General features: G+C 37.7%; 1 protein-coding gene across 1 annotated transcript; it reads right to left on the bottom strand.

The window, feature by feature from the left end:
* Positions 1-21: 21 nt before the first annotated feature.
* Positions 22-19,635, bottom strand: LOC122068986 (IST1-like protein). Its single transcript, XM_042632911.1, has 6 exons — positions 19,455-19,635; positions 18,868-19,000; positions 18,651-18,754; positions 1,768-1,939; positions 1,497-1,637; positions 22-705 (listed from the first exon to the last, which is right to left on the bottom strand). The coding sequence occupies exons 1-6, from the start codon at positions 19,502-19,504 to the stop codon at positions 322-324; spliced, it is 984 nt and encodes a 327-aa protein (XP_042488845.1). The 5' UTR covers positions 19,505-19,635; the 3' UTR covers positions 22-321.
* Between the last annotated feature and the right edge of the window lie 6,609 nt (positions 19,636-26,244).

The raw sequence follows: 26,244 nt of genomic DNA, 5'->3' as shown, positions 1-26,244 counted from the left end.
TGGTTGAAGATATCAACAAAATACTAAAGTACAAGAATCATATAAAAGAAATCATTCACAACAAGAACAAATAAGGTACATGAAATGTAACAGTTTTGACACATGACCTGCATAATGCATTTATTTTCTTTTGCCGAGAAAAAAGAAACACAACTGTATCGGTGCTCATCAGTAAAATTACCATGCTCTTACTCCAAAATATGCACAACATCATTACTCAATAAATTATTCATCCTTTATATCGGAATCCTCCAAGATCAAATGCGATTTAAGTTATGCTCCCAGTAATACCTCAAGTACGACATTCACCATCATAAAGCATTACACAGATTTTCCTTCTTGCATCCATGGACCTTTAACATTCACAAGCTCAGCAGCTGCACGGGCAGTGGCTGAGGCACGCTCTGCAGAGGCAATGGCAGCTCGTGCTAACTCCAAGATGTCAGGTGAGTGAGATCTAGTCTCTGTTTTAATATTATTAAATGATCCCTCACTAAGATTTGTAATTGATCTTTCAGCTCTATCATGACCAATCAAGGAAATATCCTCTTTGGGTGGAGTGGGGATTTGAGGGTGTTGAGCTTCATTGTTCCTTTTTCTCGTAATGATAGGATTAGCCTCGTTGGACAGTGTAGAGTCAACTGAGCACTGTCTAGTGATCATTTGAGAGTCTGCCGCTTCACTGAGAATTTGATTTGAACCTTCCTACAACAGCATTCCAATCTCTGATGAATATTCAGCAATAATTCATCAAAACGAGGGAAAAGAAAAAAAGAATGAATATTCACTGAAGAAACTCTTCAAATTTAAAATGGTCAGATATCCTCTCAAGTCCAAGCCAACTGACTCATGGCCAACCAAGACTGCAGGCTTGCTCAACAAAAGCCGTTCAAGCAAATGAATATTTTCATATACAATAATAGACAAACTTCTCTATGGTAGGGGTTAAGGAATATTTTGGACAGACTATGAGAATTTAATCCAAAAAGAATCCTCATTTTCGAACATTCATAACAAGCTTGACAGCCCTTAAATAGCACACATCAGAGACCAAGGAGCTCAATCTGGTCGCACACCAAATAATTGCTTCCTCTTATCTGATTGCTTTGACCCATAACAAATAAAATAAATCTACAGGAAGGCTAATTTGAACACAAACTTTATCCAACAGTGCACAACATTTGAAAATATATAGAAAACCAAAAAAAGCATTGGTTCATAAACAATATTTTCAATCATTTCCCGAAAATGGGAGGTAGCATCACCTTCTGATTTTACCAGTATTCAGATCACTTAAAAAGAGGATTTTAAGGCATGTAATAGCGAAGATCATAAATCCCAAAAAGAATTCTTAACCTCCCTACTCCATATAAAACATTCAGAAAATAAAAATGAAAATGAAAATGAAAAAGAATGAAAGCACTTTTATTAGCCACAAGTTGGGTACTAACAACATACTTCAAGAACAAAAATGAAAAGCAAGATAGTTCTCGTACCAGCAGATCTTCATGCTTCTTACTGAACTCTGCTTCAGTGCGAGAAGAATCCCAGTCTAGATTGTACTCTTCTGCAATTTCCTTCAAAATCTTAAGCCTTGTTTCTGGAGATGGAGCTTTAACAGAAAGTTTCTCAATTATCTACAAAATATGACACAAAAGAGAGTAAGAAACGAGGTCACAAAATTGAATCACCAAGTTATAAGGGACCTAGTTGCTACTGCAGAAATATCATATAGACAAAACACTGAACATATTAAATCCAATTTACTCCACGGTTGACGCTAGTATCAGGACGAAGCTCAGAAGCTGCCGACACAAACTCCTTTCCATATTTTGTAGTAAATAGGTTCTTTATCTGCAACAACTCTGGCAAATCTGAACATCTGGGAGCAGCAAAGATTATGCTTGCAATAGCTTCCTGCAATTCTGAAGGACACTCCCTGTCAAACGTGAAACAAGGTCATGAAACAGTAATCCTTCAAGTAGGATACATTGGAAAAAATTATTCAGTTCCATGCATCAGAACATGGGGACAATCCAAACTTCCCTATCAGAAAAGGAACGAAAATTCCTTTGCTGTTTATGATGTTTCTTCAAGAATAAAAGCATTTTCTTAAATTAGGAGAAAGATATATCCAGAAGTAAATAAATTATTTCGGCAAAAAATATAAACATCATGGTAGACAAAAGAAGTAACACCATCATCAAGACTATGGTAAAGGTCCAGAGTGGGTCCTGAGTGGGTCTTAATATTGTAAGCCCTGAAGTTTAACTTCTTGTTCCCACATATGAAAATGGGCTAGATGCTATGGCAAAATCTGTATCACTACTAAAATCATAACATTGCAGACACGTGTGACACCAACTTATAGACTTCCGTATGATGTGATGCCATAGGGAAGGGTTTGGAATGCATAACCACGTTCCCAAAAACAAATAGTCATCATGAACTAAGTAATTAGGGTGCTGTCCACCTTGCTGTAACTTTGCATATAGGATGCTGAAATCTGTCAGATGCGTACTCATCACTTATTTGATCAATGCTGATTGCATGTGCTGAAAAAGTGTCGAGAGTTAACACTTTTCGGCTCACTGTATCAACCACTGTCTTATCTGGATGGTCAGATTTGGATATTTCTGACTTTCCCATTATACCCCTACCTCCATTAAACCCAATTCCAATTCTGATTTCTTAGCCTAGTTAGGCCACTGATATTAGATTAAATCACTATAGAAATCAGTGACGTATATCCACTTTCCAAACCCTAATCTCACTACCCGAAATTACCATAATACCCCATTCCTATTGTCACTAGGATTACCCCATAACTACTGTTTTAACCATCTGATTTGGCTGAAACTTTGACTAAACCTTCGCCCCATTACCTACTACACTCGACCTCATCTATATACTCATTCAACCATCCAAGTTGGTTCTATTTAAATTGACCCTAAACCTGAACCTATTCCCTCGAGTAAAGATCATGTTTTGGCTACTGATTTGAAACTCAACCCAGTTTTACATTAAATGGTATCAAAGCATGGCAAGTCTTTTCTCATCTCTTCCCCCCCCCCCCCCTTTTTCTCTGTTTTAGAATCCAGTTTTCCTTATTTTTTTATGTTTGTATCTGTGTAGCTGACCTCATTAAGTTGGGATAAGGCTTAGTTTGTTGTTGTTGTTGGTATCTGAGCATGGCAAAAAATGGTTCACCAAGGCAACCAGGTCTTCCTGATCCGATGGCAAAGGTTATTGAGATGTTTCAGCAGGCAGCTCTATACTGAACAGAACATGATGTCGTCTGAACAGATGGCTATTAGTGAGAGGTTAAGGAAACGAGAGTCATAGTTTACAGCACACGATAGTAACCTACCACCTGAAGATGAAGACAAGTACAAGATACAGTCCACAGTCCATCTCCATAACAGAAGTACAGGAAAGGGCTATTACATTGCAAACTACTTCTGATGATCATGTGAGGTCTTGTTTCCACACTAATACTGATGTACCCTATCTACACTCAGAAGACACACAAAAGGTCAAGCTCAAACTGAAGGAGTACAGTGGCAAGCATGATCCACAGGTATTTTATGATGGTTTGGCAGCCTATCATATATCAAGAGAAAGATGACAGAGGCTCCAGTACTACGCCTTTCAAATTTTGACTGAATATTTGAGTTTTCTATTAATGCTTCACATATTAGTCTGGAAGGCGTACTGATGCAAGGTGAGTACTTTATCGATTTCTATAGCGAGAAACTCAATGATGCCAAGCAACATTATTCAACATATGATCTTGAGCTCTATGTCATCATCCAAGTGTTACACCACTAAAGGCATTATCTTATTGGTAAAGAATTCATACTTTACACTGATCATGAGGCATTCAAGCACCTCCATTCTCAGAAATCAATTAGTAGCATGCATGCCAAGTGGGTAGCTTACTTACAAGAGTTCATGTTTGTAATAAAGTAAAAGGCTAGAAAGAAGAATACAGTGGCTGATGCATTGAGCTGAAAAGTGCTTACTTTTAAAACTTTTTCAATACATGTGGTTGGCATTGATCAAATACGTGATGGATACACATCTGACAAAGATTTCATCATCCAATATGAGGAGTTACAGCAACGCGGACAGCAACAATAAATACTCAGTTCATGATGGATATATGTTGGGGACGTGGATATGCATTCCAAACTCTTTTGTACGGCATCACATCATATGGGAGTTACACGTAGGAGATTTGGAAGGTCATTTTGGCAAGGATAGGACTATCATACAAGTAACAAATCGTCACAATTGACCACATATTGCAAAGGATGTTGATCATGTATTCAAGAGATGACGAGTTTTCCTGCTTGCTAAGGGAACGAAGCAGAATTCAGGTCTATACTCACCATTACCTGTCCCTCACACACCCTGGTTAGATATAGCATGGACTTCGTGCTTGGACTGCCCCCTACCAAAGAACGATATGATTCCATCATGGTGGTAGTAGATTGCTTCTCAAATATTTCTCATTTTCCGCCATGTCGTAAGACCTTCAATTCGGGTCATGTTACAAATTATTCTTCAGGGAGGTTGATTGACTACATTGGCTTCCGAGTAGCATTGTGTTTGTGATCATGACATCAAATTCATGAGTTACTTCTAGAAGACATTGTGACTGAAAACTAACACAAAGCTACAGTTTTCAACTGCATTCCATCCACAAACTAATGGTTTGACAGAGGTAGTGAACAAAAGTTTGGGGAATTTGTTGAGGTGCTTAGTCAAAGATTATAAGAAGACATGGCCAGCCATCCTCAACATTGCTGAGTTTTCTTACAATAATTCAATGAACAGGAAAACAGGACATACTCCTTTCAACATATTGGAGTTCAGCCAAGACATCCTATCGATCTTGTTCCACTCCCACCCTAGGCTCGAATCATCTTAAAGCTGATAAAATCTTGCGCCACATCACAAAGGTGCATTCAAACCTCTAAAGTTTGATGATGTATCACTCGAGGCAATGATGTTTATAAAGCTACAGCTGATCGTCATCAACATTATGTGGAGTTTAAACCAGGAGACATGGCAATGGTTTGTATCAATCTCGAGAGGTTCCAACCAGGTGTCAACACTAAACTCCATCCAAAGACGATGGGTCCCTACAAGTTGTTGAAACATGTAGCACCCAATGCGTAAGTGCTTGAGCTACATACTGAGATGACGGAAAATGTCTTCAATGTGGTTGATTTACATCTTTATGTGGGACATCACTTAGATAATGGTGATACGGAACAGATGTTGAGTCAGCCCACAAGCCACCTACTGATGATACTATTGAGGAAGTTTAGGATAACACCTACAAAACCACTCGTCATTTTACTGGATCCTATACACTCGTCGTCAAATGGAAAGGTTATCCACGACATGACAATACTTGGATTCATGTTGATGACTTCAAGAAGCTCAATCTTGACTTGTACATGAATTACATGCCTTTCACCCATTCTTCGTAGACAAACGTTTTCAAGTCAAAGAAAGCTGATGCAGAATTGAAGATCTATTCACGTCAAAGAAGTCCAAGAGAGGAGGCCATGGTTTGGTCTAGTGTGTTGCTATTTACTTTTTTTTATTGCTTTCTATACTTAAGTTTTTATTTCATGTCTTTGTCTTTGGTTTGGTTTAATTAAACCTGGTACAATTTGATCCAATTTTTGGTTCAATTTTTCAAGTGATTTTATTTCATTAGTGTCTATGTAATAGTCAAGCTCGGTTGGGGAGGGGGATTCCTATTTCCACTTTGATTCTAGCTTAGCTTTGCCTAGGCTTGTCTAAATATGAGTCTGCTAGGGGGGGTGTCCTAGTCCAACTCTTTTTTTTTTGGCTTATAAATAAACAATGTGTGGAGGCTTCTCACCTTACCCACAATTCTGAAATTGAAGCTCGCTGCTGCAACTTGTCTTCTACTGTGAAGATTCCCTTGTGTTTGATCAAGGTGAAGGGATTGGTGTTTGACCCAATTGACACCTTGCAGTGTGAAGCCCGGGTGGTTTTATCCTTGTGTTCATGCTTTTTTTTTTTTTTTGCTGCTTGTTATTAGTTTCTTGTTCATATTTTCAGATCATACCCATTAACAAGTGTATTCTTAATTTTCCGCAACTAGAAGTCTAGAATCGTAATTCTAGACTTTCATTTACAAGGTTTCCTTTTTAGATTATGCAAACCCAACCATCCGATGATTCTGAGATTTTTACCACATGTTCACAAACCCTAAGACAGAAATCGATTTAAATCAGGCCCTGTTCTGATGGTTGGATTTGGATATATTCCTGATTTTTCTATTATACCCCCTCCTCCATTAAGTTACTATTTAGACCTTCATAAAACCAATTCCAATTCTGATTTGTTACCCTAATTAGACTACTGATATTAGATTAAATCACTTCTGAAATCAGTGACCTAATTCCACTTTGTAGACCATAATCTCAGTACCCAAACTTACCACAATACCCCCATTCCTATTGTCACTAGGATTACTCCATAACTACTGTTTTAATCATCTGATTTGGCTGAAACTTTGAGTAAACCTCCACCCCACCCCACCCCAACCCCCCCCCCACCCCAAAAAAAAAAAAATCACCTACTACATTTGACCTCATCTACAGCAATTCAACCATCCAACTTTGTTCTATTTAAATTCACCCTAAACCTGAACCGATTCCTTTGTAAAGATCTTGTTTTGGCTACTGATTTGACATTCAAAACAGTACCATATTACTAGCGTAATAAACCACCAATTTTTACAATACAAGCTAATAATTTGACCAAATTTGAGAGTGCTCATTAAACTATTATCTTTCCAAAGACAGAAATGGATGTATCCCAGGCACCTAAAAAAAATGCTAATCACCTTAATTAGAAAGAAAGAATGCAAACAAATTCCTATAGAAGATCCATTGCAATTATCAGTTAAGAATTTAGGATGATTATGTTATAGCATAATTAATATATCATGGACATCCTTCTGGTTGGAATTGGCACCCTTCTACTGTGCTCCTCTTCGAGATTGGCCATAGAATAGTCTACTCCTTGGGCCTTAACAAAGATTCCACAGTGGCCTCCATCATCACCAGGTCTAAGTCTCCTCCTATGTCCTCCCCTCCCCTCTCGGCCAATTGGGTGTCCCTCCCTCCTATTCCCCCTGGTCATCGTGGTAAAGGAGACAAAATTCATCTGGTTACCATCCCCTTCGGCTTCCTTTAACTCCTCAGATTGAAATTTTATTCGATCTCACAATCCCCTTGCTCCCTGGTGGAAGATTGTCTAGTTTACTAGTCATATTCCCGTCAGAATTTCACCATCTGGAGAGCTCTCTCCACTTGTCTTCCCACCTAATCCTTTCTGCTCCGCAGCCAAATTCTAGTTCCCTGTTCCTAATGTCTTTGATGGAATGGCTTCGAACACATAGAATATATGTTCTTCGCATGTCCCTTCTCTTCCTCTGTTTGGAAAAGAGTCCACTTACTGGCCTAGCAGGAGATGTATACTCCTTCTTCATAGGGAATGGATTTGGGTTTACATGACTTATGGGGGTCCCTCTATTTGTGACATTGTTGGCAAGCTTGCTTTTTGCACCACTATCAACCATATTTGGATGGAGTGAAACCTCCAAAAATGGACTTCCAACTCCTGCTCTTTTGACTTGATTTGGAAAGCCATCTTCTTTTAAGTTAGTTCCAAATTGAAGCTACTTCCTCCTCGCCCTGCTAGAGATTCCCCTAGGAACAGGCTTATTGTTGTCTCCTAAGACCTCCCCCCCTCCATTCTCCCCTCCCCCTTGTAATTTGCTGGCCTTCTAGGTTTTTTTGTTTTTTGTTTTTCCCCTAGGGGTTGTATATTCTTCTTCTCCTTCCCTTCTTTGGTAATGAATTTTTTATTCACCCAAAGATAATATATATTATGGACATCTGATATTCAACAAATCATGGGAAAAACCCAACTCGAAGTTCGGAATCTTGGTGATGGTAGTGGTGGTGGTGGTGGTGGTGGTGTTGCTGCTGCTGCTGCTGCCACTACTGCTATGGTCATTGCTGTTCTTATTATCATCATTATCGTCATCATTAAAATTATAATTATTATTATTCTTAGAGATAGAGATACTGTATAGAACTCTGCTAGTGTTTGCTACCAATCCCAAGCCCAAATAAAGGAGGAGGGTTGGTGCGTCAAGGTGGCAACTAGCCAAACCCTTTTCACATGGATTCTAGAACCTTATTATCAACTTTATACTAGGGCATTCCCCCCAAGAATAAGCAACGTGTGCTACACTATCACCCAGGTGTAGTGAAAAGTGACCAAGGGTTAGCTAGGGCATCCCCTATAAGCGACATGCCATGTTGATGCCCAAATAAAGTGACAAGTAGGAAAGGGTTCTTACTCCGTGGTCGAGTGCGAGTGAAGAAGCTAGTCCATAATTGTAGGATTAGATTAGCATATGGAACATTGGATCTTTAACAAGTAAGAGTCTAGAATTGATAGATGTTATGAGGAGAAGAAGAAAGGGTAAAAAAAGTTGAGTTGGACGAATTTAAACTTTGATATACGGGGCATAAAAGTAATAGAAGTGGAGTGGGAATAGTGGATAAAGATTTAAAGAATGATGTGATGGATGTTAAAGGATTTGGAGATTGAATTATATCCATCGAGCTTATGTTGGAGAAAGAGGTTGTCAATATAATTAGCGCCTACACACCCCAAGTAGGATTGGATGAAAGTAGTAAGTTACAATTTTGGAGCATATGGATAGATTAGTGCAAGGTTTAATCAAGGAGAAAAGATTATTATATGGGATGATATGAATGGGATGTATTGGGAGAGATCATAGAGGATATGGTTTTGGCCAGAGAAAATAAGGAGATCTCAGTTTTCAGATTTTGTTGTGGCTTATGATTTATCCATTGTAAACACTTTGAAAAGAGAGGAGCATTTAGTTACCTTCAAAATTGGACAACAAAAGATCCAAAAAGTGATGTAGATCGAGTCCTAAAGATGGGCCAAGGTTGGGCCCATGCTGACCTCAAAAGTTGTGCCATATCCCAAACTGTTTTAGGCATATCGAGCAGCTTCCTCTTGGCAGTTATTCCATCTTGCATGGAATCTTCTTCTTGTCTTGGGCAGCCGAGCTGTCAAGTGAGATTTATTTCCTATTTTGATCAGCCTCACTATAAGCCCCAAATCCCTTCCAATCGATTGAAAAGATGAGCAGGAATTTTGTCTCTTTGTGAAACTTAGGTAGCAAGAAAAGAACCCCCATCGATTCCTACAAGCAATTGGAAGTATTTAGTCCAAGTTATTTGTTTTCTTTGTTAAGTCTTCTTGTTATACAAGTAACTTGGTTTAGGAATGTTTTAGTCATTAAGTTGTTACTTAGTTTCCTATTTAGTTACTTTATTTTTATGTTAGTTTCCTTTTCAATTGTTTCCTTGTTTCCTTTTCAGTTGTTTCCTTTCTCATTACTTTCTAATTTGTAAAGGCTTTCAAGCCTAATTTATGTAACAGATTATAAGATTTGAAAGAAATTAGATTTGAATGAATGAAAACTGAAGAGTTTCTTCCAATGGACTGAGAGGGTCGACTGAGGGGTGGCATGTCCAAATACTTGAGAGGATGAGAGGGCTGAACCTACCACCATTCTTCTTCCCCTCCATCGATTTCTTTTCTTCTTCTTTTATTTTCATTAGTTCCTGGGTTATATTAGTTCTGTTTGAGAGTGTTTGAAGAGCTATAGCAATACTAGATCATCCTCTTATTCCTCTGTGATGTGGGGTTACAAGTATACAGTCTGCAATTGGGTTTCTGAAGAGGTTCCTGGTCAGCCATCGATCACCTGCAGTCATGTACTTTCAAGGCCCTGCAGCAATTGCAAGTCACTTTCAGAGGGCTTAACAGGGACTCGGAAAGGGCCCTTCAATTCTGGTTTCTTGGTCAACAGAGGTCAGCTAACCTGGTTTCTTGAAAGTTGCCTGACCTAAATCAAGAAGTTGTGGATCTCAGCAATCAGTCTTCAGTCCAGGCCCCAATTTTGAGGGTTAACTAAGGACCCTATAAACAGCCTTCGACCAAGAAATCAGCCACTACTCAGCTGCCGACTGTGAGTTCTAATACTTCTCCGATCTGACCTAATTTGTGACCTGCGGTTAGGGAATTATTCTCTAATTTGCTGTGTTTTGGGTTAGGACCTTATCCTACTGTTGTGAGGCTGATGCGGATCCGGGTTCCAAGGAATGATATCGGATCGTTTAGGGTCCACAATAAAGTAGTTAACTCAAAATATAAAAAGTGATGGCAGTTTTGTAAATAAAAGGAATTTGAAAAAGGAGTGGCAGACTTGTAAATATCCAGATTATTAATGAGTTGTTTGGGAGATAGGACTTAAAGGGGATTAATGATTATTTGCTGGGGAAAACTAGGAAGTAAAATAAGAATAGGGATATGAGAGAATTAAAGCAAATATAAGGGTAATATAGGAAATCAAGATAAGAGGGAATAAACACCATAAACTCACGATTAGATTATCTTCTTCCAAGGGCCAAAACAGGGGCAGAAAAGGTGGGACAGCTTCAGGTCGAGAGAAGTTCCTCAGCAGGTCTCGGTTTGCTCTGAAACTTCAAGCGAAGATTCCCAGGAAGGTGCTCTAACAAACCCTCAAGACAAGAACTTGGAATGGCAGGCTGGAAGGCTGCAAGAAGAGCCTGAATTAGAAGACCCTGGTGGTAGATAGGGTTTCAACTCTGTTGCAGGTTTGATTCCTCACAGCTGTGAAAGACTTTGGAGTTGTTATTCTAGGGCTTGGGTCGCTTCCAAGGCAGCAACCTTCGACCCTAATCTCAGAGTCAATCAGTAATGGACAAGGTGTATCAAGCTTCTTTCGGCGATTGGTATTACTGTCCAGCAGATATGGGAAGAGAACCAGCAGTTGTGAATGGGGACAGAAGAAGAAGAAAAGAGAAGATGAACAGTAGGAGAAGAACAGAGGGAAAAGAAAAGAAAGTGAAGAAGAAAACAGTTCAGAAAAGAGAGAAAGGGAAACCACCCATGGCAGCCATCGTTTTCAACCAAAAAATAAATTCTCAAATTCATTCAAATCTATCTGTTACGAGTGTACTACATGGCTTATAAAAGAAAATCAAAGCAATAAAATTGGAAGTTCACTCAAATGGAAACTAAAATAATTGGCAACTGAAAAATAAAAATTCAATCTAAATAAAATACTACCAAACTAATTTCTAACTGAAAAAAAAAAAAGACAAGTAAATCAAAACAGATTTCTAAACCAAAAAAGATTCCTTCCATCGCCCAACTGCACCAGGGGCATTACCAATATACAAAAGGGGCTGTTAAGCATTGTTTGGATGTCATAGTTGATTTTATCTGTTTCATACCTACAAACAGTACCTAGTTTGAGTTGGCTTATGAGGTTATCGTTTTGGTTGGAGTTTGGTTTGTAATTGGGGTTGAGTATATCTATACCCAGCCTTACATAAAATAGATTTATTTTAACTAGAAGATCCAATAGATTGTTATGTAAGGACCATAAGATTATACTCAGGGAGAGCCTAACCACATAATATAGATTAGCGGTCATGGATATGTGCCTCACTACGCAGAATCGTAAGAAATCTGAGCTTATTTTCCCTAGGATAAGGTGGTGGAGCTTAAAATGAGACACCTTGAAATCATTAATGATAAAGTGGTCAAACAAGGAAAGTGAAAATTCGAGGGTGACACAAATATGATGTGGAACGAGATGACTAGCTGTATTAAGATGGTTACTAAAAATGTCCTAAGAGAATCAAAAGGAAATTATCATTCCTCTAGGGAAACCTTATGGTGGGATGATGTGGTTCAAGCAATCATTAAGACTAATAAAGGTATTAAGGCATGGCAAAGGACCAAGGATGTAGAGGATCTAAAAAGAAAAGGTATAAATTTTTCACAAATGAAGCTAAGAAGATTGTGGGAAAAGCAAGGGCAAAGAAATATGAAGATATTTTTAACAATCTAAACACAAAGGATGAGGGAAAAGTTATCAACAAGATAGCTAAAATGAGGGAAAGGAAAAGTAGAGAAGAATATTTCTACATCCTAGACATTTCAAGTAGTAGTGTTCTGAAAGGTTGCATTACCCATCAAAATACCACATGTCATAGATATATATGAAGTATTAGGCTGTTTGAAGTAAAACAACCTTTAAGGAGGATGAAGCAGGCAAGGAACCATGCTTAGATGAGGTCCCAAAAGTGTGGAAGAGCTTAAAAATTAGTGGTTTATCTTATCTAACCAAGTTGTTTAATAAGATTATAAGCATAAGGAAAATGCCAATGAATGGAGGAGAAGTATTGTGTATCCCATTTACAAAAATAAAAGTGATATTCAAAGTTGCAAGAACTATAGAGACATAAAACTAGTGAATCATATGATGAAATTAGAGGAGAGGGTTACTGAAACCCACCTGAGACAAGAAACTACTATTACGGAGAACTAATTTGGTTTTATGCCAAAAAGATCAATGACAAGTTATTTACTTAGGAGACTTGTGGAAAGATTTAGATATTGCAATAAAGATCTCCATATGGTCCTTATTGACCTAGAAAAATCTTATGACAGATTCTATAAAAAGTTAAATTAGCAAGTACTAGAGAAGAGAAATGTTTCAAGTAAATATGTGGACATAATTAAAGATATATATATTGGTGTCGTGACTAGTGGAAGAACTATAGGGGGTCAAGGTAGTGAATTCCTAATCACAACTGGGTTACATCAAGGATCAGTTTTAAGCCCTTATTTGTTTGCGTTTATCATGGATTATTTAACCAGAGACATTCAAGATGAGCTTCCTTAGTGTATGCTTTTTGCTAATGATATTATTTTAGTGGACGAGACAAAAGTAGGGATTAATGCCAAGTTGGAGTTATGGAGATCAACATTTGAATCAAAAGGTTTCAAGATAGGTAGAACGAAGACAAAGTGTAATATATAGTGTGTAACTTTAGTTACACTAGGACAGATAACGAGGAGATGAAAATTGATGAGAGGATAATTCCACAAAGTGATTATTTTAGGTATCTAGCTCTCTCATAAATAAAAGTTATATGAAGGATGATGTTTCATAAAAAATTAAAATAAGATGGATGAAATGGACAAGTACATCCAAAGTGTTGTGTGATCGACGTATTCCTTTAAAGCTTACAGGAAAATATTATAGGGCACTCAATCAACTGACTGTGATGCATGGTGTGGAATGTTGGGTAGTGAAGAAGCATCATATCGATAAACTCAATATAACGAAGATGATAATGTCGAGATGGATGAGTGGCAAAACTAGGAAGAATAAAGTAAGGAATGATCCTATTAAAACTGACTTGGGAGTAGCTCCAACAAATGATGAGCTAGGAAAAATTCGTTTGAGGTGGCATGGCCATATTCAATGGAAGCCTTTGGACGCCCTAGTACAGAGGAATAATTTGATGCAAATTGAAGGATCTCAAAGAGCTAGGGGCAGACCTCAAATGACCCAAGGAGAAGAAAGGAAATACATGAATAACTACGGCCATGAATCAAGTTTGTGATGAGGATCTGGATCCCGAAACTAGAATCGAATTGCTTAGGGACCCACCCAATCACCAAATAACTCAACCCAAGAACAGAGTGGCAGAATTGTAAATATTTTGAATCTTATAATGGGGTGGCAGGTTTGTAAATATAGGGAATCTTAAAAGGGTAAGTGGAAGTTAAAGTAAGTGATGGGATATGAAGGGAAATAGGAATTATTGTGAAGGGACAAACTAGGAAGCAAAGTTAAAGCAAAGGCTGGGGGGTAATAAGGGAGAGAAGGGTATTTGGGAAAATAAGCGGAAAAAACTAAAGCAACAAAAGAATCTCAGGGAGAAACTTGGTCTTCAACCTCACAACTCAAAGCCAACTATGAAACCAGAAACCAGCGGAAAAGGAAGGTCTAGCTTCGGAGATAACTCCTTCGAGATTCATGGATTCAACCCAAAATTTCAGACGAAGAATCACCATAGCCTGATCCATCAATTCCATCCAGGGTAATCGCAAACATCAGCGGCACAAGGATTATTTGATTCCTGAAATCAGATCTGGGCGATAGCTGTAGAGCTGGTTATGTTCGCAGGTTAATCTCTCACAGCAGGGGTCACTTTCAGGCCTAAGATTCAAGGGTTAGAGTTGCCCCTCAATGATGAACTAACACCCAAAATTTTATGAAGAAAGAAAATCAGATGAGGGAGATCTATCAATTCCTATGGAACACCAAAACCAACTTCAGAACAGGGTGGCAGGAAAGATCGTGATACGCTCCAACAAAAACTGGGAAGAAGTAACAACCGATTGATGGGAATGGGAGAGTAGAGATTTCAGATGGAGAGAGAGAGAGAATCACACAAAAGGGGGGGGGGGGGAAGGAGAAGTGGTCTCACGACCATGGTTATGCACCTATTGGGTTAAAAGCCTATTTATAAGAAAAATCAAATTAAAACTTCCTAATTAAAATCTAAAACTGAAATCAAACAAAATATCCTAATACCTCCTAAATCCTAAACTAATAAAATTATAATCAAAATAAAACTCGAATTGGTAACTACCTAGTTGTTTAAGAACTACCTAAAAATAAAATATCAAATATCTTCCCAATTAAAATAACTCAATCTTCCTAAATAAAATAAATCCTAAAATATCCTACTGAACCCAAGAACCAATTTAGACCCTGTTCGTCTCGGTCAAGATTGCCCGAACGATCAACATGGTTCAGCCTTGATTGCATCAGTATGACCTTGAATAGATCTGATTGGAGGTCAAGGATCCATGCAGCGGATAAGGCTGAGTAGTAGTAGTTGTTGTTGTACAGAGGTACTGTATAGATTCCTTGTTATTATAGGTGTTTAAACACAACAACAAGTGATGTCACCACTTCACCTTGTTGTCTTGGCTTCAATAGGTATTTGATGATATTCTTTATTAAAAATATTGTATTACTTTGATAGCAGCAGTTTTAGTGGAATGGTAGAAAAAACTTAGATTTCATCATGGTTTAACAACTTGGCAAGATCTCGCTATTATCTCACCATTTGAAAATGGTGAGACGAGATAAGAGGTGATATGTAAAAAGCGTAATATATAGGTCGAAGTCTCGAGATCTCGCCGAGATCTCTGTGAATATCTTGGTCTCGACTCATCTAGAGACCAAATCACATGGGGTATATAAATAATTTTGACCCTCAACTCGATATAACTCAACATATCTCGCCTATCTCACCTTACTGTGAAGAAAAAGTGAAATTTTGGTGGATTTTCTGGCCAAACTTCTCCTCTGATGTAGATTAACAACTTCAACACTTAGATTGGAGATTATCACTTCATCATCAACCTTTGGAGATCAACTTCTTCTCAAAAGCAGTTAGGTAAAAAAAAAAAAAAAAAAAATTCTCAAAACCATTTTTCATAAAAACATGGTCAATAGTTATTTGTTTTTATTGTGGAATAGCTTAGGATGAAGGGCCCGAATACTACTTACGTAGGGTACGAAGTCAAAGTACCATTTTGGGTTTGATTTTGAAAAAACTGGTGTTTCCACTGTGTTTAGAAAGCCTAAAATAGGGTAAATGACAAGTTTTAGGGGCTGGGCTACAAAAACCATATGGCCACCAAGACAAACCACCGAGTTGACTGGGAAAAATACGAGATCTCGGTGAGATCTCGCTGGATCTCTCTTTTTTTTGGTTTGACGAGATTAGGGGCGAGATCAAGATCTTGAACCTTGGATTTCATGTCGCACCACTGACTATCAATGACATAGGTTGAAGATACTTCTAACATTTCCAATCTTCTAGGACAAGCCCCATATTTAGTAGCAATTACCTTCTTCAACAAGTAGCAGGGCTCCTCCCATAACCCTCTGCAGCCAATGCCAAGTATTCATTTCTTCTTCTTAAGAAGGAAAAAATTACGTGAAACTGCCTTTCCAATTCCAACCAACGAGATGATACCTCTTCTCATCATTTGGGCTCTTCTCATCATTTGGGCTCTTCCATGGTAGTCCCTTTGCAACTTCTCAATCCTTTCATACACAAATACTGGACTAAAAAATAGGAGAAGGAAAAAGAAGGAATGCTAGCTAAATGGCTAAGATGATTTTGATCAAAGTTTTCCCCAATTTTGCAGATTATTCCTTTTCAACCCTAAGCTTCTTTTCCATTCTCTCCACCAGAGGTGGGTTTTGATTCCTAAAGTTTGTACGAGAGAGGACTACTCCATTGATAGAGTATCTTCCAACAATAATGGTCTCTCTTGGATACTAGAGAAAACTCTCTACCTCTCCTTTACAAAAACAAATTCAATGGCTTATACTTCAACCTGTTTGTTAAAAGCTGGGAAAATGACATCAATCACTCATGTGTAGTCTCTGCTACATAACCGAAGTGAGAAAAGCATCAATGCTTCAATGCTAATGAAGCTTCAAGAACTGACCTAATACCAGTATGTGATGCGACCATACCGAATCAACTACTAAATCCAACTTGTAGTCAATCAGCAGTAAGAGCGACTTCTAAATGAACAATTCGATCTGGAGAGAATATGTTGGTGAAACAGTTGAATATTCAGTAGAAGTATCAAATCCTTTTATAATAAATCCATATACTCAAGCAACCATCTTTTTTACCCAGTACAACACTAGAAAGGTTTCATTGGACCATTGCAATAGGCAGCCAGAGTGCAGCCAGAGTATCAACCAACAAGGCTAGACAGTAACTGACACCCTAAGAACCACAGATCCTCTTAGGACTGTTGATTGGTCAATGGGCCTTCCTGTCCATATGATTGGATTATCAAACCCATTAAAACCAGAAGGTTTAAGTCACCTAACTGCTGAGATGTAGGTATGTAGGTACATCACATTTAAATACCGATGGAGACAACTCAGACAAGCAATATGGAAATTCAAGCTTAGAGACATAAAAATGCACTATTTTCCTGTCCACCATTGCAGGAGTCTTATTTGTCTATATTCCAGTACATTTGAACTTTATTACTAAAAATAAGGCATGTATTACTTCATTTGGATTCATGGACTACAACTGGCAAGTGAGATAGTTAAAAGTATGGTTAAACATCACAACATTGGACTCGAGATACCCGCAGTTAACAGATATCCAACTAACAGGAATCCATACTTGCATGCTCTGCTCACCGGACAGAAGCCTCAAATTAATCTCTATTACTAGTTAGAGAAGAAATATCAATGGTTACTGTCAGAGAGGCCATCCTCTACTGCTTGTGAAAGAAAGGCACCCCCACAGTCATTCGGTATTCCTCACTACCTTCTTATTGGTCCTCTAAATGCTAGGCTATCTTCAGTGGTATTTCTTGCAACTAATATCATTCTACAGACGGAAAAAAACTGACATATTTTACCTACAAAATCCCCTGGCTTTTTAACTTATCTAAGATTCCATCTGCTGATCTCTTTTAACATTGTTTACTGCTGTCTTCCAGCTTTTCTGCTACCTAACCGGCTATGAAAAAGAATGAGCTATGAAAATTCATCCAGCAACTATAGGAAGAAAGAAATTTCCAATTAACAAGTCCAAACCATAGGTTAGAGTCAACAACTCTGAAGAATCATCAATGCAGACAAGTTGAGGAAGGCTATTACTGATATCACTATGTGGAAGTTTCAAGTTGTTGGCATCTGCAAATGATGTAAAGGATTCTTTAACATAAGTAACAATTAGAAGTACTTTATTGATCTCTAAATAGAGGTGAAGAATAGTTATATCTCTTTAAGACTGTATAAATTTTAAGTTTTTAAACCTCTTATTCTTCAAGATTTTGAAATAGATGACTAATGGACATTAGATTTCAAAATCTAAATGCTCTGGAGTAAACAAAAATCATCCGGGCCTACACATTCTTTTGCTTTTAGTCTGTTAGACAGCACTGAACCCTTGAAGGTTGTCAAGAGTTGAAAAACTAGGGAACCACTGTGTGAGGATGATCCAACTGATAACCAACCTAGTAAGGGAGCATTCTCACACACTAGCTTCTAATTTTTCATTTTATAAGACAGCTCTGCTTATTGAGGTGGTAAGAGCTCACTCTAACTGGGTTCAAGTCAGAGGGCAGCCTCTCCATGCAAAAAACGTGAAAGTTTAGGAGAAACTCCAGTCCACCCCCTTTGTGGCTCTGTGACGGGGAATTGCACCAGGTTTTATAACCCTCTCTGAAGTCACTTGACTATCCAAGGGCTTTCATAACCACTATGCAAAGCTAGCTATGCAAAAAAATCACCAAGAGCTGGTGACAATGACATTGATGTCATGACTTTCATGATTACACTGTAGACTACAACTTCTGGGTTAATATGTGTCCCAGAAATTTTCCCATTATCCCTGAGTTGTGAAATTTCCTACCTAAAAAAAGGAATTGACTAGAGAAATCTAAGACTTTTGATTCTTTGAGGGATCTAGAGTTCCCTAGATTCACTGATTACAGCTGAATAGCTGATTCGTTTTCTTCCTAAATTGCAATAGAGGCTAATTACTTCAAATGTTTCAGGGAAAGTGACTGCCATTAAAGGAACTTACTTCTGGCTCTCAAGAATCGGAACACGAGCAAGAACAAATTCACAGAACAGCTCTAAGATCTCATAGGCTGCCCATATGTTTTGGTCCCGTATGACATGCTCCACCTAACAAAAAAAAAAAAAGAAGGAAGCATATGAAACAAGATAGTCAGAATACCAAACGCAACTATCAGGTAAGGGGTATCAGTATTTAGTATATTTTAAATCTCAAGGGGTACCCGGATTCGAGCTATGGCTTCTGAACCAGTCTGAAGGAATTGGGCTATCTCCTTGCGCATCTGTTTCAACTGCACATCTCTCTTGTTTTGCACCAGTTTGATACGTGAAATGGCCAAGCTCAAGCATGTTTTGCTACAACAGCACCCACCAACTTTAGAAAATTTGGAACAAGAAATTGTTTACATACTTTACCAGACAAGTTGCCATATATGGAGAAATTTCATGAACAAAAATTTTAGATTACTAGAAAATGATTAACTAGAAAAAATCCCAATAGAATCGAAAACAGAAAGAGTATTATCATCTCAAAAAACAAATCAAGTTTGCAAGAACCCACAGACGGTAATAGGTATGTCTTCAAAATGGAATCATAATTCAAGGAAGAACAGTTACAACAATTAGCGGGGATTATAAAAAAAAAAAAAATGGATCTTGGAACATTAGAGATACAGGGAAGAAGAAACAAGTCCGGGAAACTAAACAATTACTATTTGAATCATAAACCAAACAAGAAGATGATCAGCATGTTCCATCTAACCTAAAGAATTAAAAGAGGAAAAGATGGCACGAAGCATTTCCAACTGACCATTTTGCGCCAAGAACGCCACGACTGAACAATTGATTCAGGAGTGACATGCCAACAATTCAGAACACTGCATACCAATTCGACTTCGGTGTCTGGACCTTTTCGTTTCTGTGTCAAATCCGATTGCGGACAAAGAATAAAAATTCTGCGCCTTTCACGTCTGCCTAACCTTGCAAATTTTTTATTTTTGGAAATTTCCATACACCTTCCCTCACGTTTGCTCTTATTACATCCACCCTTCCTACTTCATTTATTACATTTAAATCCATCCAAACTAACACGGGGAGAGATGTTAGTTTTTAAAATTGAGAAGATGATTTTACCCTCCTTATTCTTCTTCTTCTTCTCTGATTTCAATATTTTCCTTGATTTCCAAATTGATTCTCTCTTTGAAAAGTTGTGGAAGACTTGAGATCACAAACCCTAATACCGAGTGGGTAATGGAGGACATGCCCATTCCAAGGGTGATGGGTGATATGCTTATCCTCCCAACCGAAGATCTCATAATCAATCATGCACAGAAGGGTGTGTTTGGTTGGGGATTCGTTGATGTTCCAGTCTTTAATCCTGTGTTGTATTCTACCGATGTTCAAGAAGGAGGACGGTTCAGAGTACCAAAGGGAACCACCGTTCCACGTATGTATCATTCGTCCTCAACAGTGCTTCCAGATGGCAAGATTCCAATGGCTGGCAGTAACACAAACAATGGGTATCTCTACACTAAGGTCAAGTTCACCATAGAGCTTAGGATTGAGAAGTTCTTGGCATCTTACTTGGACCCTTTGCTAGCCCCAATCCGGCAGAAGATAAATGAGCACTGAAAAAGATTAAATACAGGAAGAGATACCGATTATAATTCTCAGTCGGACCACCTTTGATAAATCCAAAGGAGGTTGAGGTGAACATGTAGTACCCACCATTCACAACCCATGGTTTCTCCATGAACCAGAGGATGTTGATCTTGGCTAAGACTCTGGTTTTTCCAATTGTGTTTGGGCAGCATCAGATTACTTTTATGGCTCCAACGACTGGCGTGATTGCAACTCCTGGTTATTATCTTCTCTTCGTAGTTCATTGAGGAGTGCCTAATACTGGGATGTGGATCCATATCATGTAGAAGACTAATTCGTTTTTTTTCTTTAAACTCTATCACCAAGCATAATTTGAAAATTTTATATGACATCATTAATTTGGAAATGATCAATTTGGAAATCAAGGAAAAGATTGAGATTAGGGCAAATGGAAAGAAGGAGAGAGAGGGGTGAGTTCAGGGCAAATAGAGGAGAGGAAGAAGAAGGGTAAAATTGTCTTCTCAATTTCAAAAACTAACACCTTTCTCATGGTGTTAATTTGGATGTGTTTAAATATAATAAATGAAATACGAGAGGGGTGAATGTAATAAGGGAAAATAAGGGGGGAGGTGGATGTAATTTTCTTTTTTTTCTTATTATACCAAAACTTTTGGGAGTGGCGTTGTTGGGATGGGTGAATCCCTGACGAGCATGGGTCAATGAGAGCGCATAGGGTGCACCAATATAGATGAGATTTTCTTTTATATTTCAATAAGGATGGAACGATAATTTTGTACACTCTTATCTCTGAGCACAAGGATCACACAACCAGGCAGTATTCGTTTTCCTTTTTTTTTTTTTAATGGGGTACCTAATGTTTAGAGAAACTATACTTAGGATGTCTCATGTTTATATATATATATATATATATATAATGTAAAGATATAGTAAAGAAGTATACCTTAACATTTTATAAATATTATGTTTAGAATACCTCATGTTTTATAAATATCATGTGGGTGTGCCACCAGTACACCCAGATATGTGTCAATCACTCTCCTCCCCTTGAAAAAGTAGGGAAACCATGTTTAGGGTACCTCACGCTTGATATATAATGTAAAGATACCATGAGAAAATATCTCATGTTCTATAAATATTATGTTTAGGATACCTCACACTTTATAAATATTATATTTGGGATACCTCACATTTTATAAATATTATGTAATAAGTATGTTGCCGGTATACTCAGGTAGGGGTGTCAATTTGTGGCCCGACTCGACTAAATTGATTGGGACCGACCGTTTATAGACCGGCCCGGCCCAGACCGTTTATTAAATGTGTCGGGCTTGAGCCCGACCCGTTTACAAATAGTCGGTCTCGATTTGCTACTTGGACCGTCGAGCACCCGATCGAGACTGACTGAATAATACCCAATCGAGACCGGCCTATTGTGCATCGACATGGCCCGACCCTTTAATAATTGTAGAATACCTAATTTATCCTCAAAATTAAAGAGTAAAAACTAAAAAGTAAAGACATGTTCACATTTTAAATAATTATTATATTTGGTATCATTTATTGATTTATTGTCATTTTTTTGGGCTTGCATAAGTGGGTTGGAATATAAGAGCACATTTTAAAGAGGGTCCGTTTAAAAATCGGTTAAAGCCCGTTTAACATTAAACATGTTCGTAGCCCGGTTAAGGCCCGACTAAAGCCCGATCATAACTCGAGGCCAACCGACCGAATATAAAGTGTATCATGCCCTCAATAACTAAGCCAAATCAGTTAAATGGGCGGACACGGTGTAGCATTTGAAAGTCTTTAAGCCCGATTAAGCTCGATCGAAACCCAACTGGCTCGGCCAGTTGACACCCCTATACTCAGGTCTATGTCTATATCTCTTCCTCTCCTTAGAAAAGTCCCCTATGCTCCTCCCATCCAAGACCTCCTATTGGTTGAACCACTATCTCCACAAAAGCCAGTGGCATACCTAATCTCCTTCCAAATAATGTTAAGGGTACCTTCTTTTTTCATATTAGCAACTTTACTTAGTAATGCTTATCCAAAAATAAAATTACGCATTGTTATTTTGGAAAAGGTCCTTTGAATCGTTGGGGGAGAGGAGTGTATGCTAGTACCCTCTCTCTATCTCTCTACTCCTCACATGAAATATCTCGCAACCTACGGCCTAGGGTTGGTGTAAGTTTGACCCTTTGAATCCAAGTCCACCCTAAGCCCAAAAATGGCATGGGTTGGGCTTTGCCCGTGCCGCAATACTTGGTTGAGATTTTCAAGCCTAAAGTCGGGCCAAGTCTGGGCTGAAGCCTCGAACTAAGGTTAACATGGGCCAGTCTACTGTTGACTTTATATAACTATATATTACATATTACGTTGAAGGCTTTAAGCCTCTATGATTATTTTTAGGATGATTGATGTTGATCATACTTTTTTTTTTAATTATTATTATTAGTTCATACAAGGATGCAAAATGAAAAAAAATAAGGTCAACCAGGGTCAATCATCACTAACTCACCTAGCTTAGCCTGATCAAGGCCGGGTTAAGGTGAACTAGGTAGAGCTCGGTAGGGTTAGGCCTAAGCTGAGATATCTCATTCCAACCTTAGGGTTGGGCAGGCCAAGCTTGGTTTAAGCTAAGAGGACTAAAGACTGAGTTGAGATTTTAAAAACCCAGCCTAGCCCAGCACTGTTTCACCCTTATCGCTACCCTTTCTATGTAAGAAATCATTCTATCGCAACTCATTGCTGTGCTTCCTTATACCTCTTGATCAAGAATCCTCTTCTGATTGTATATACAATTGAGAAAAAAAATGTACACATTGTGTGTTTTTGTCCTCCCCCAATTAGTTATAAACTACAAAGGCAAACACGATGCCGTTTTACTCATCCCAAACCACAGACCACAGTGATAACGCCAGTTGCTAATTGCTAGCTAGCCTGTTAATTCCAGCCGTCCTCACTAAATTACACAGATAGTGAGAAAGTGGGTTGTTACGCAATACATAGATGGCCCATCACCCAAACTAATTTTTCCGAAGGCATGTAATATGGGAAATGGAAAGAAAATGAAGAATCACAAATTGGTTTTAAACAAAAGGGGAATTAGGAATATATTAAGAGAACTTTTTCAAATCAGCTCGAAACATAGTAAATTCGGGAATGATGATGATATAGGAATGGATATGTATAGCAATTGAACAGTTCAGATGGTAATAATATTAATATTTTTTAAAATCTGGCATGATAATATTAATATATATATATATATTATGAATTATATATGTACTAAGGATTTTAAGACAAAAAAAAAAAAAAAAAAAGGTTTCAATTTTCGATCGAGAAGGGATTTTGGGTTTCGATTTATTTATTTATTTTTGAATAAAACACGTTATTAAAATAGATAATACAGAAAATATGTGTTTAATTCGGTATCCCTTAGTTAATGCATATTTTTCATAGCTGACGTTTTATATATGGAAAAGTAAATTCGGCAATTAAACGTTCGGATATGAAAAAATAAGTGTATTTACTAATTATGATTCGATATGACTTAAAATTTATAACATGAATCTAATATATGTTGATACACCAATTTCTTATAGTTTGAATGGTGCAATGAATGAGAAACCAGATCCAATAAGCTTCTTAGATTTTTTTTTTTTTTTTCAAATCAAATTACTATCATGATAAAAAAAAAATTTGGCTGAACAAAAACAATCTTAATTAGATACAAAACAAGTGTACATTTGATTCTATAGTTATACAGCACTTTTACACCCTTGCCTTCTTAGCTATTCTATTCACAACTGAAATTATAGGTCTATCTTTCTTTATAAAGACTATGATTTTTAAACATTTAATAAGATGATAAATATCATTTAAGATTGCTAAGTTCCTTAGTCATTCGACTTGGCTTCCTTCCTTAAACCACGAAACAAGAGATATACAGTCGGTCCAATCTTTGACTTCAACCCAACCTTGTTTAATGAAACATTGTCATCCTTGGAATAGACCCTTAGCCTCCGACTCCAGGGCACAACCGACAATGCCATAATTCAACGAGGCTATCACAAATGTAGCATTATGAAAATAATTTTGAGGCCAACTTGCATCCTCAGAATTCGAGTCTCGACTCTCATCACAAATGATCATTGGTTCACCACTTCCCTAAAGTCCTTGATAATCCAACAAAATCATTTAAGTTGCAACCTGAAGCGAAGAAAGAACTGCAATACATGTAGAAGACAAAAAAAGCAGACTTAAATAAGATAATGAGCTCAGAATTAAGCCTATGATAAACAAAATGAAAGGAAACAGACTTAAATTGTTGAACAAGCAAAATGAAACTGCATCCTCAAAGCGAGGGCATGATTAAAAAGGCAATAAGAGATTGACAATTAAAATTAACACCACATGTTGAAGCTACATCCTCAAAGCGAAATAAACTCCATGTAGGGCACACTTTTTGGACCCTTGTTGGGCTACCATGTGCCAGCAGCACCACATGGGAAAGTTTGGAGGAGCCACCAAACTCCATGTGTGGAGATTTGGGGAGCCTCCAAACCTCCCCATGGTCCCTCCTCTCTCTCTCATAAATAGAAGTCTTTGCCTTCGTCATTTTCAGATGTTAGTTTAGGAGCTTTTTAGCTCTATTCTCTCTCCACCCTCATAGGCAGTCCCTTGATAGTGCCTCGGTATTCCGATACTCTGGAGAAACTCTGAAATATAGAGGAATCCCAGAGAAACCCTTTAAGAAATTCCCCCAAAAATTCTAGAAAACCCAAAAGTTTCCAATGTTCCCAAAAGCACTGAATTTCATTCGGATTGTCCTGAAAGTTAAAATTTTCCAAATTTACTCAATAATCTTGTTTAATTTGGGCTCCAAAAAATGTATATATATATATATATATATTTTTGTTCTCTTCTCCCTATTTATATGCATTTTGTAAGTTTTGTATGCAGATCGAGGATATGTAATTACTTTTCCCGTTTGTGCATCTAGGTTAGGGTTTACCCTTTTTTCCTGATATTATGAAATATACCATGTTAATTACCATAAATTCCATTGCTATGTTATATTAGTATTATATACTTGCATATGTATTCTAAAACCCCCTGGCACACTGTGACATTGTTGGTTTTTTTTTTTTTTTCAACAAAGGTTAAGGAGTACTGAAATAAGTGGAACTCCCATTGGAGCTTATGCAAGAAGAATAAGTAGGCGACGAAGACTGCATACAGTTCAAGGCCTCAGGCGATGAATAAATACAAATCTAGAAAACAACAGGTCACTATCATTCGGATCTTGTGAATAGAAGTGATCTGCTTGATTGGGTTGTTGTAGTAAGAGAGGTGGAGTCACACCACATCGTACGACATTGAGCTATGCTGGGCAACCCAGGTGGAGGTGTGGGTAATAGGCATAGATAATGGTGGAGTTTGCATAATCGACATTAACACCATTTTCTTTAATGTGGCTTGCAAATCCAAGCCAAATTGGGAGATTTATTGGGTTTTTGTGTTGCCCACATAATCATTATTGGGCTTCTATAGGTTTGGGTCGGATTTTGATTCATTACATATACATGGATAAAGTTATAATTGTTTTTTTTTTTTTTTGGTGGAATATAAAGTTATAATTGTATGGAGATTAGGGTTTCTAAGATACCGATATATTATTTATGTGAAGAAAACCTAGATAGAAAGAAAGAATATCATATAGTGAGGGTTGAGAGTGGTGTAAGAATATTTTTTAGCTACTGTAGATCTGAAAACTTCTCTAATTCTCTCAATTGGATGTAGATATTCATGTCAAATTATGTTGAATCTATCATACTTGTGTGTGATTGCTTGTTTGATTTATTTGTTTTATTTGTGCATTCTTCCTAACAGCTTTGACTGTTTAAAAATAAGCATATGGTTGATGGTCAAAAGATCAGGAGTTATTATTAGGTAGGCCCAAGAAGCTGATCAAT

This window comes from Macadamia integrifolia, chromosome 2 (assembly GCF_013358625.1).
Source record: "Macadamia integrifolia cultivar HAES 741 chromosome 2, SCU_Mint_v3, whole genome shotgun sequence".
Classification (NCBI taxonomy): domain Eukaryota; kingdom Viridiplantae; phylum Streptophyta; class Magnoliopsida; order Proteales; family Proteaceae; genus Macadamia; species Macadamia integrifolia.
The sequence above is the reverse complement of the archived record's forward strand: the minus strand, read 5'-3'. Positions and strand labels throughout refer to the sequence as shown.

What these genes read in the sequence shown, in the direction of transcription:
- LOC122068986 (XM_042632911.1), bottom strand. Translation starts at nt 19,504, where the DNA reads ATGTCACTCCTGAATCAATTGTTCAGTCGTGGCGTTCTTGGCGCAAAA. An exon ending in GGCGTTCTTGGCGCAAAATG is followed by an intron (nt 19,001 to 19,454) that starts GTCAGTTGGAAA and finishes GTGCTGTTGTAG; the next exon opens with CAAAACATGCTTGAGCTTGG. An exon ending in ATACTAGCGTCAACCGTGGA is followed by an intron (nt 1,638 to 1,767) that starts GTAAATTGGATT and finishes CATATTTTGTAG; the next exon opens with ATAATTGAGAAACTTTCTGT.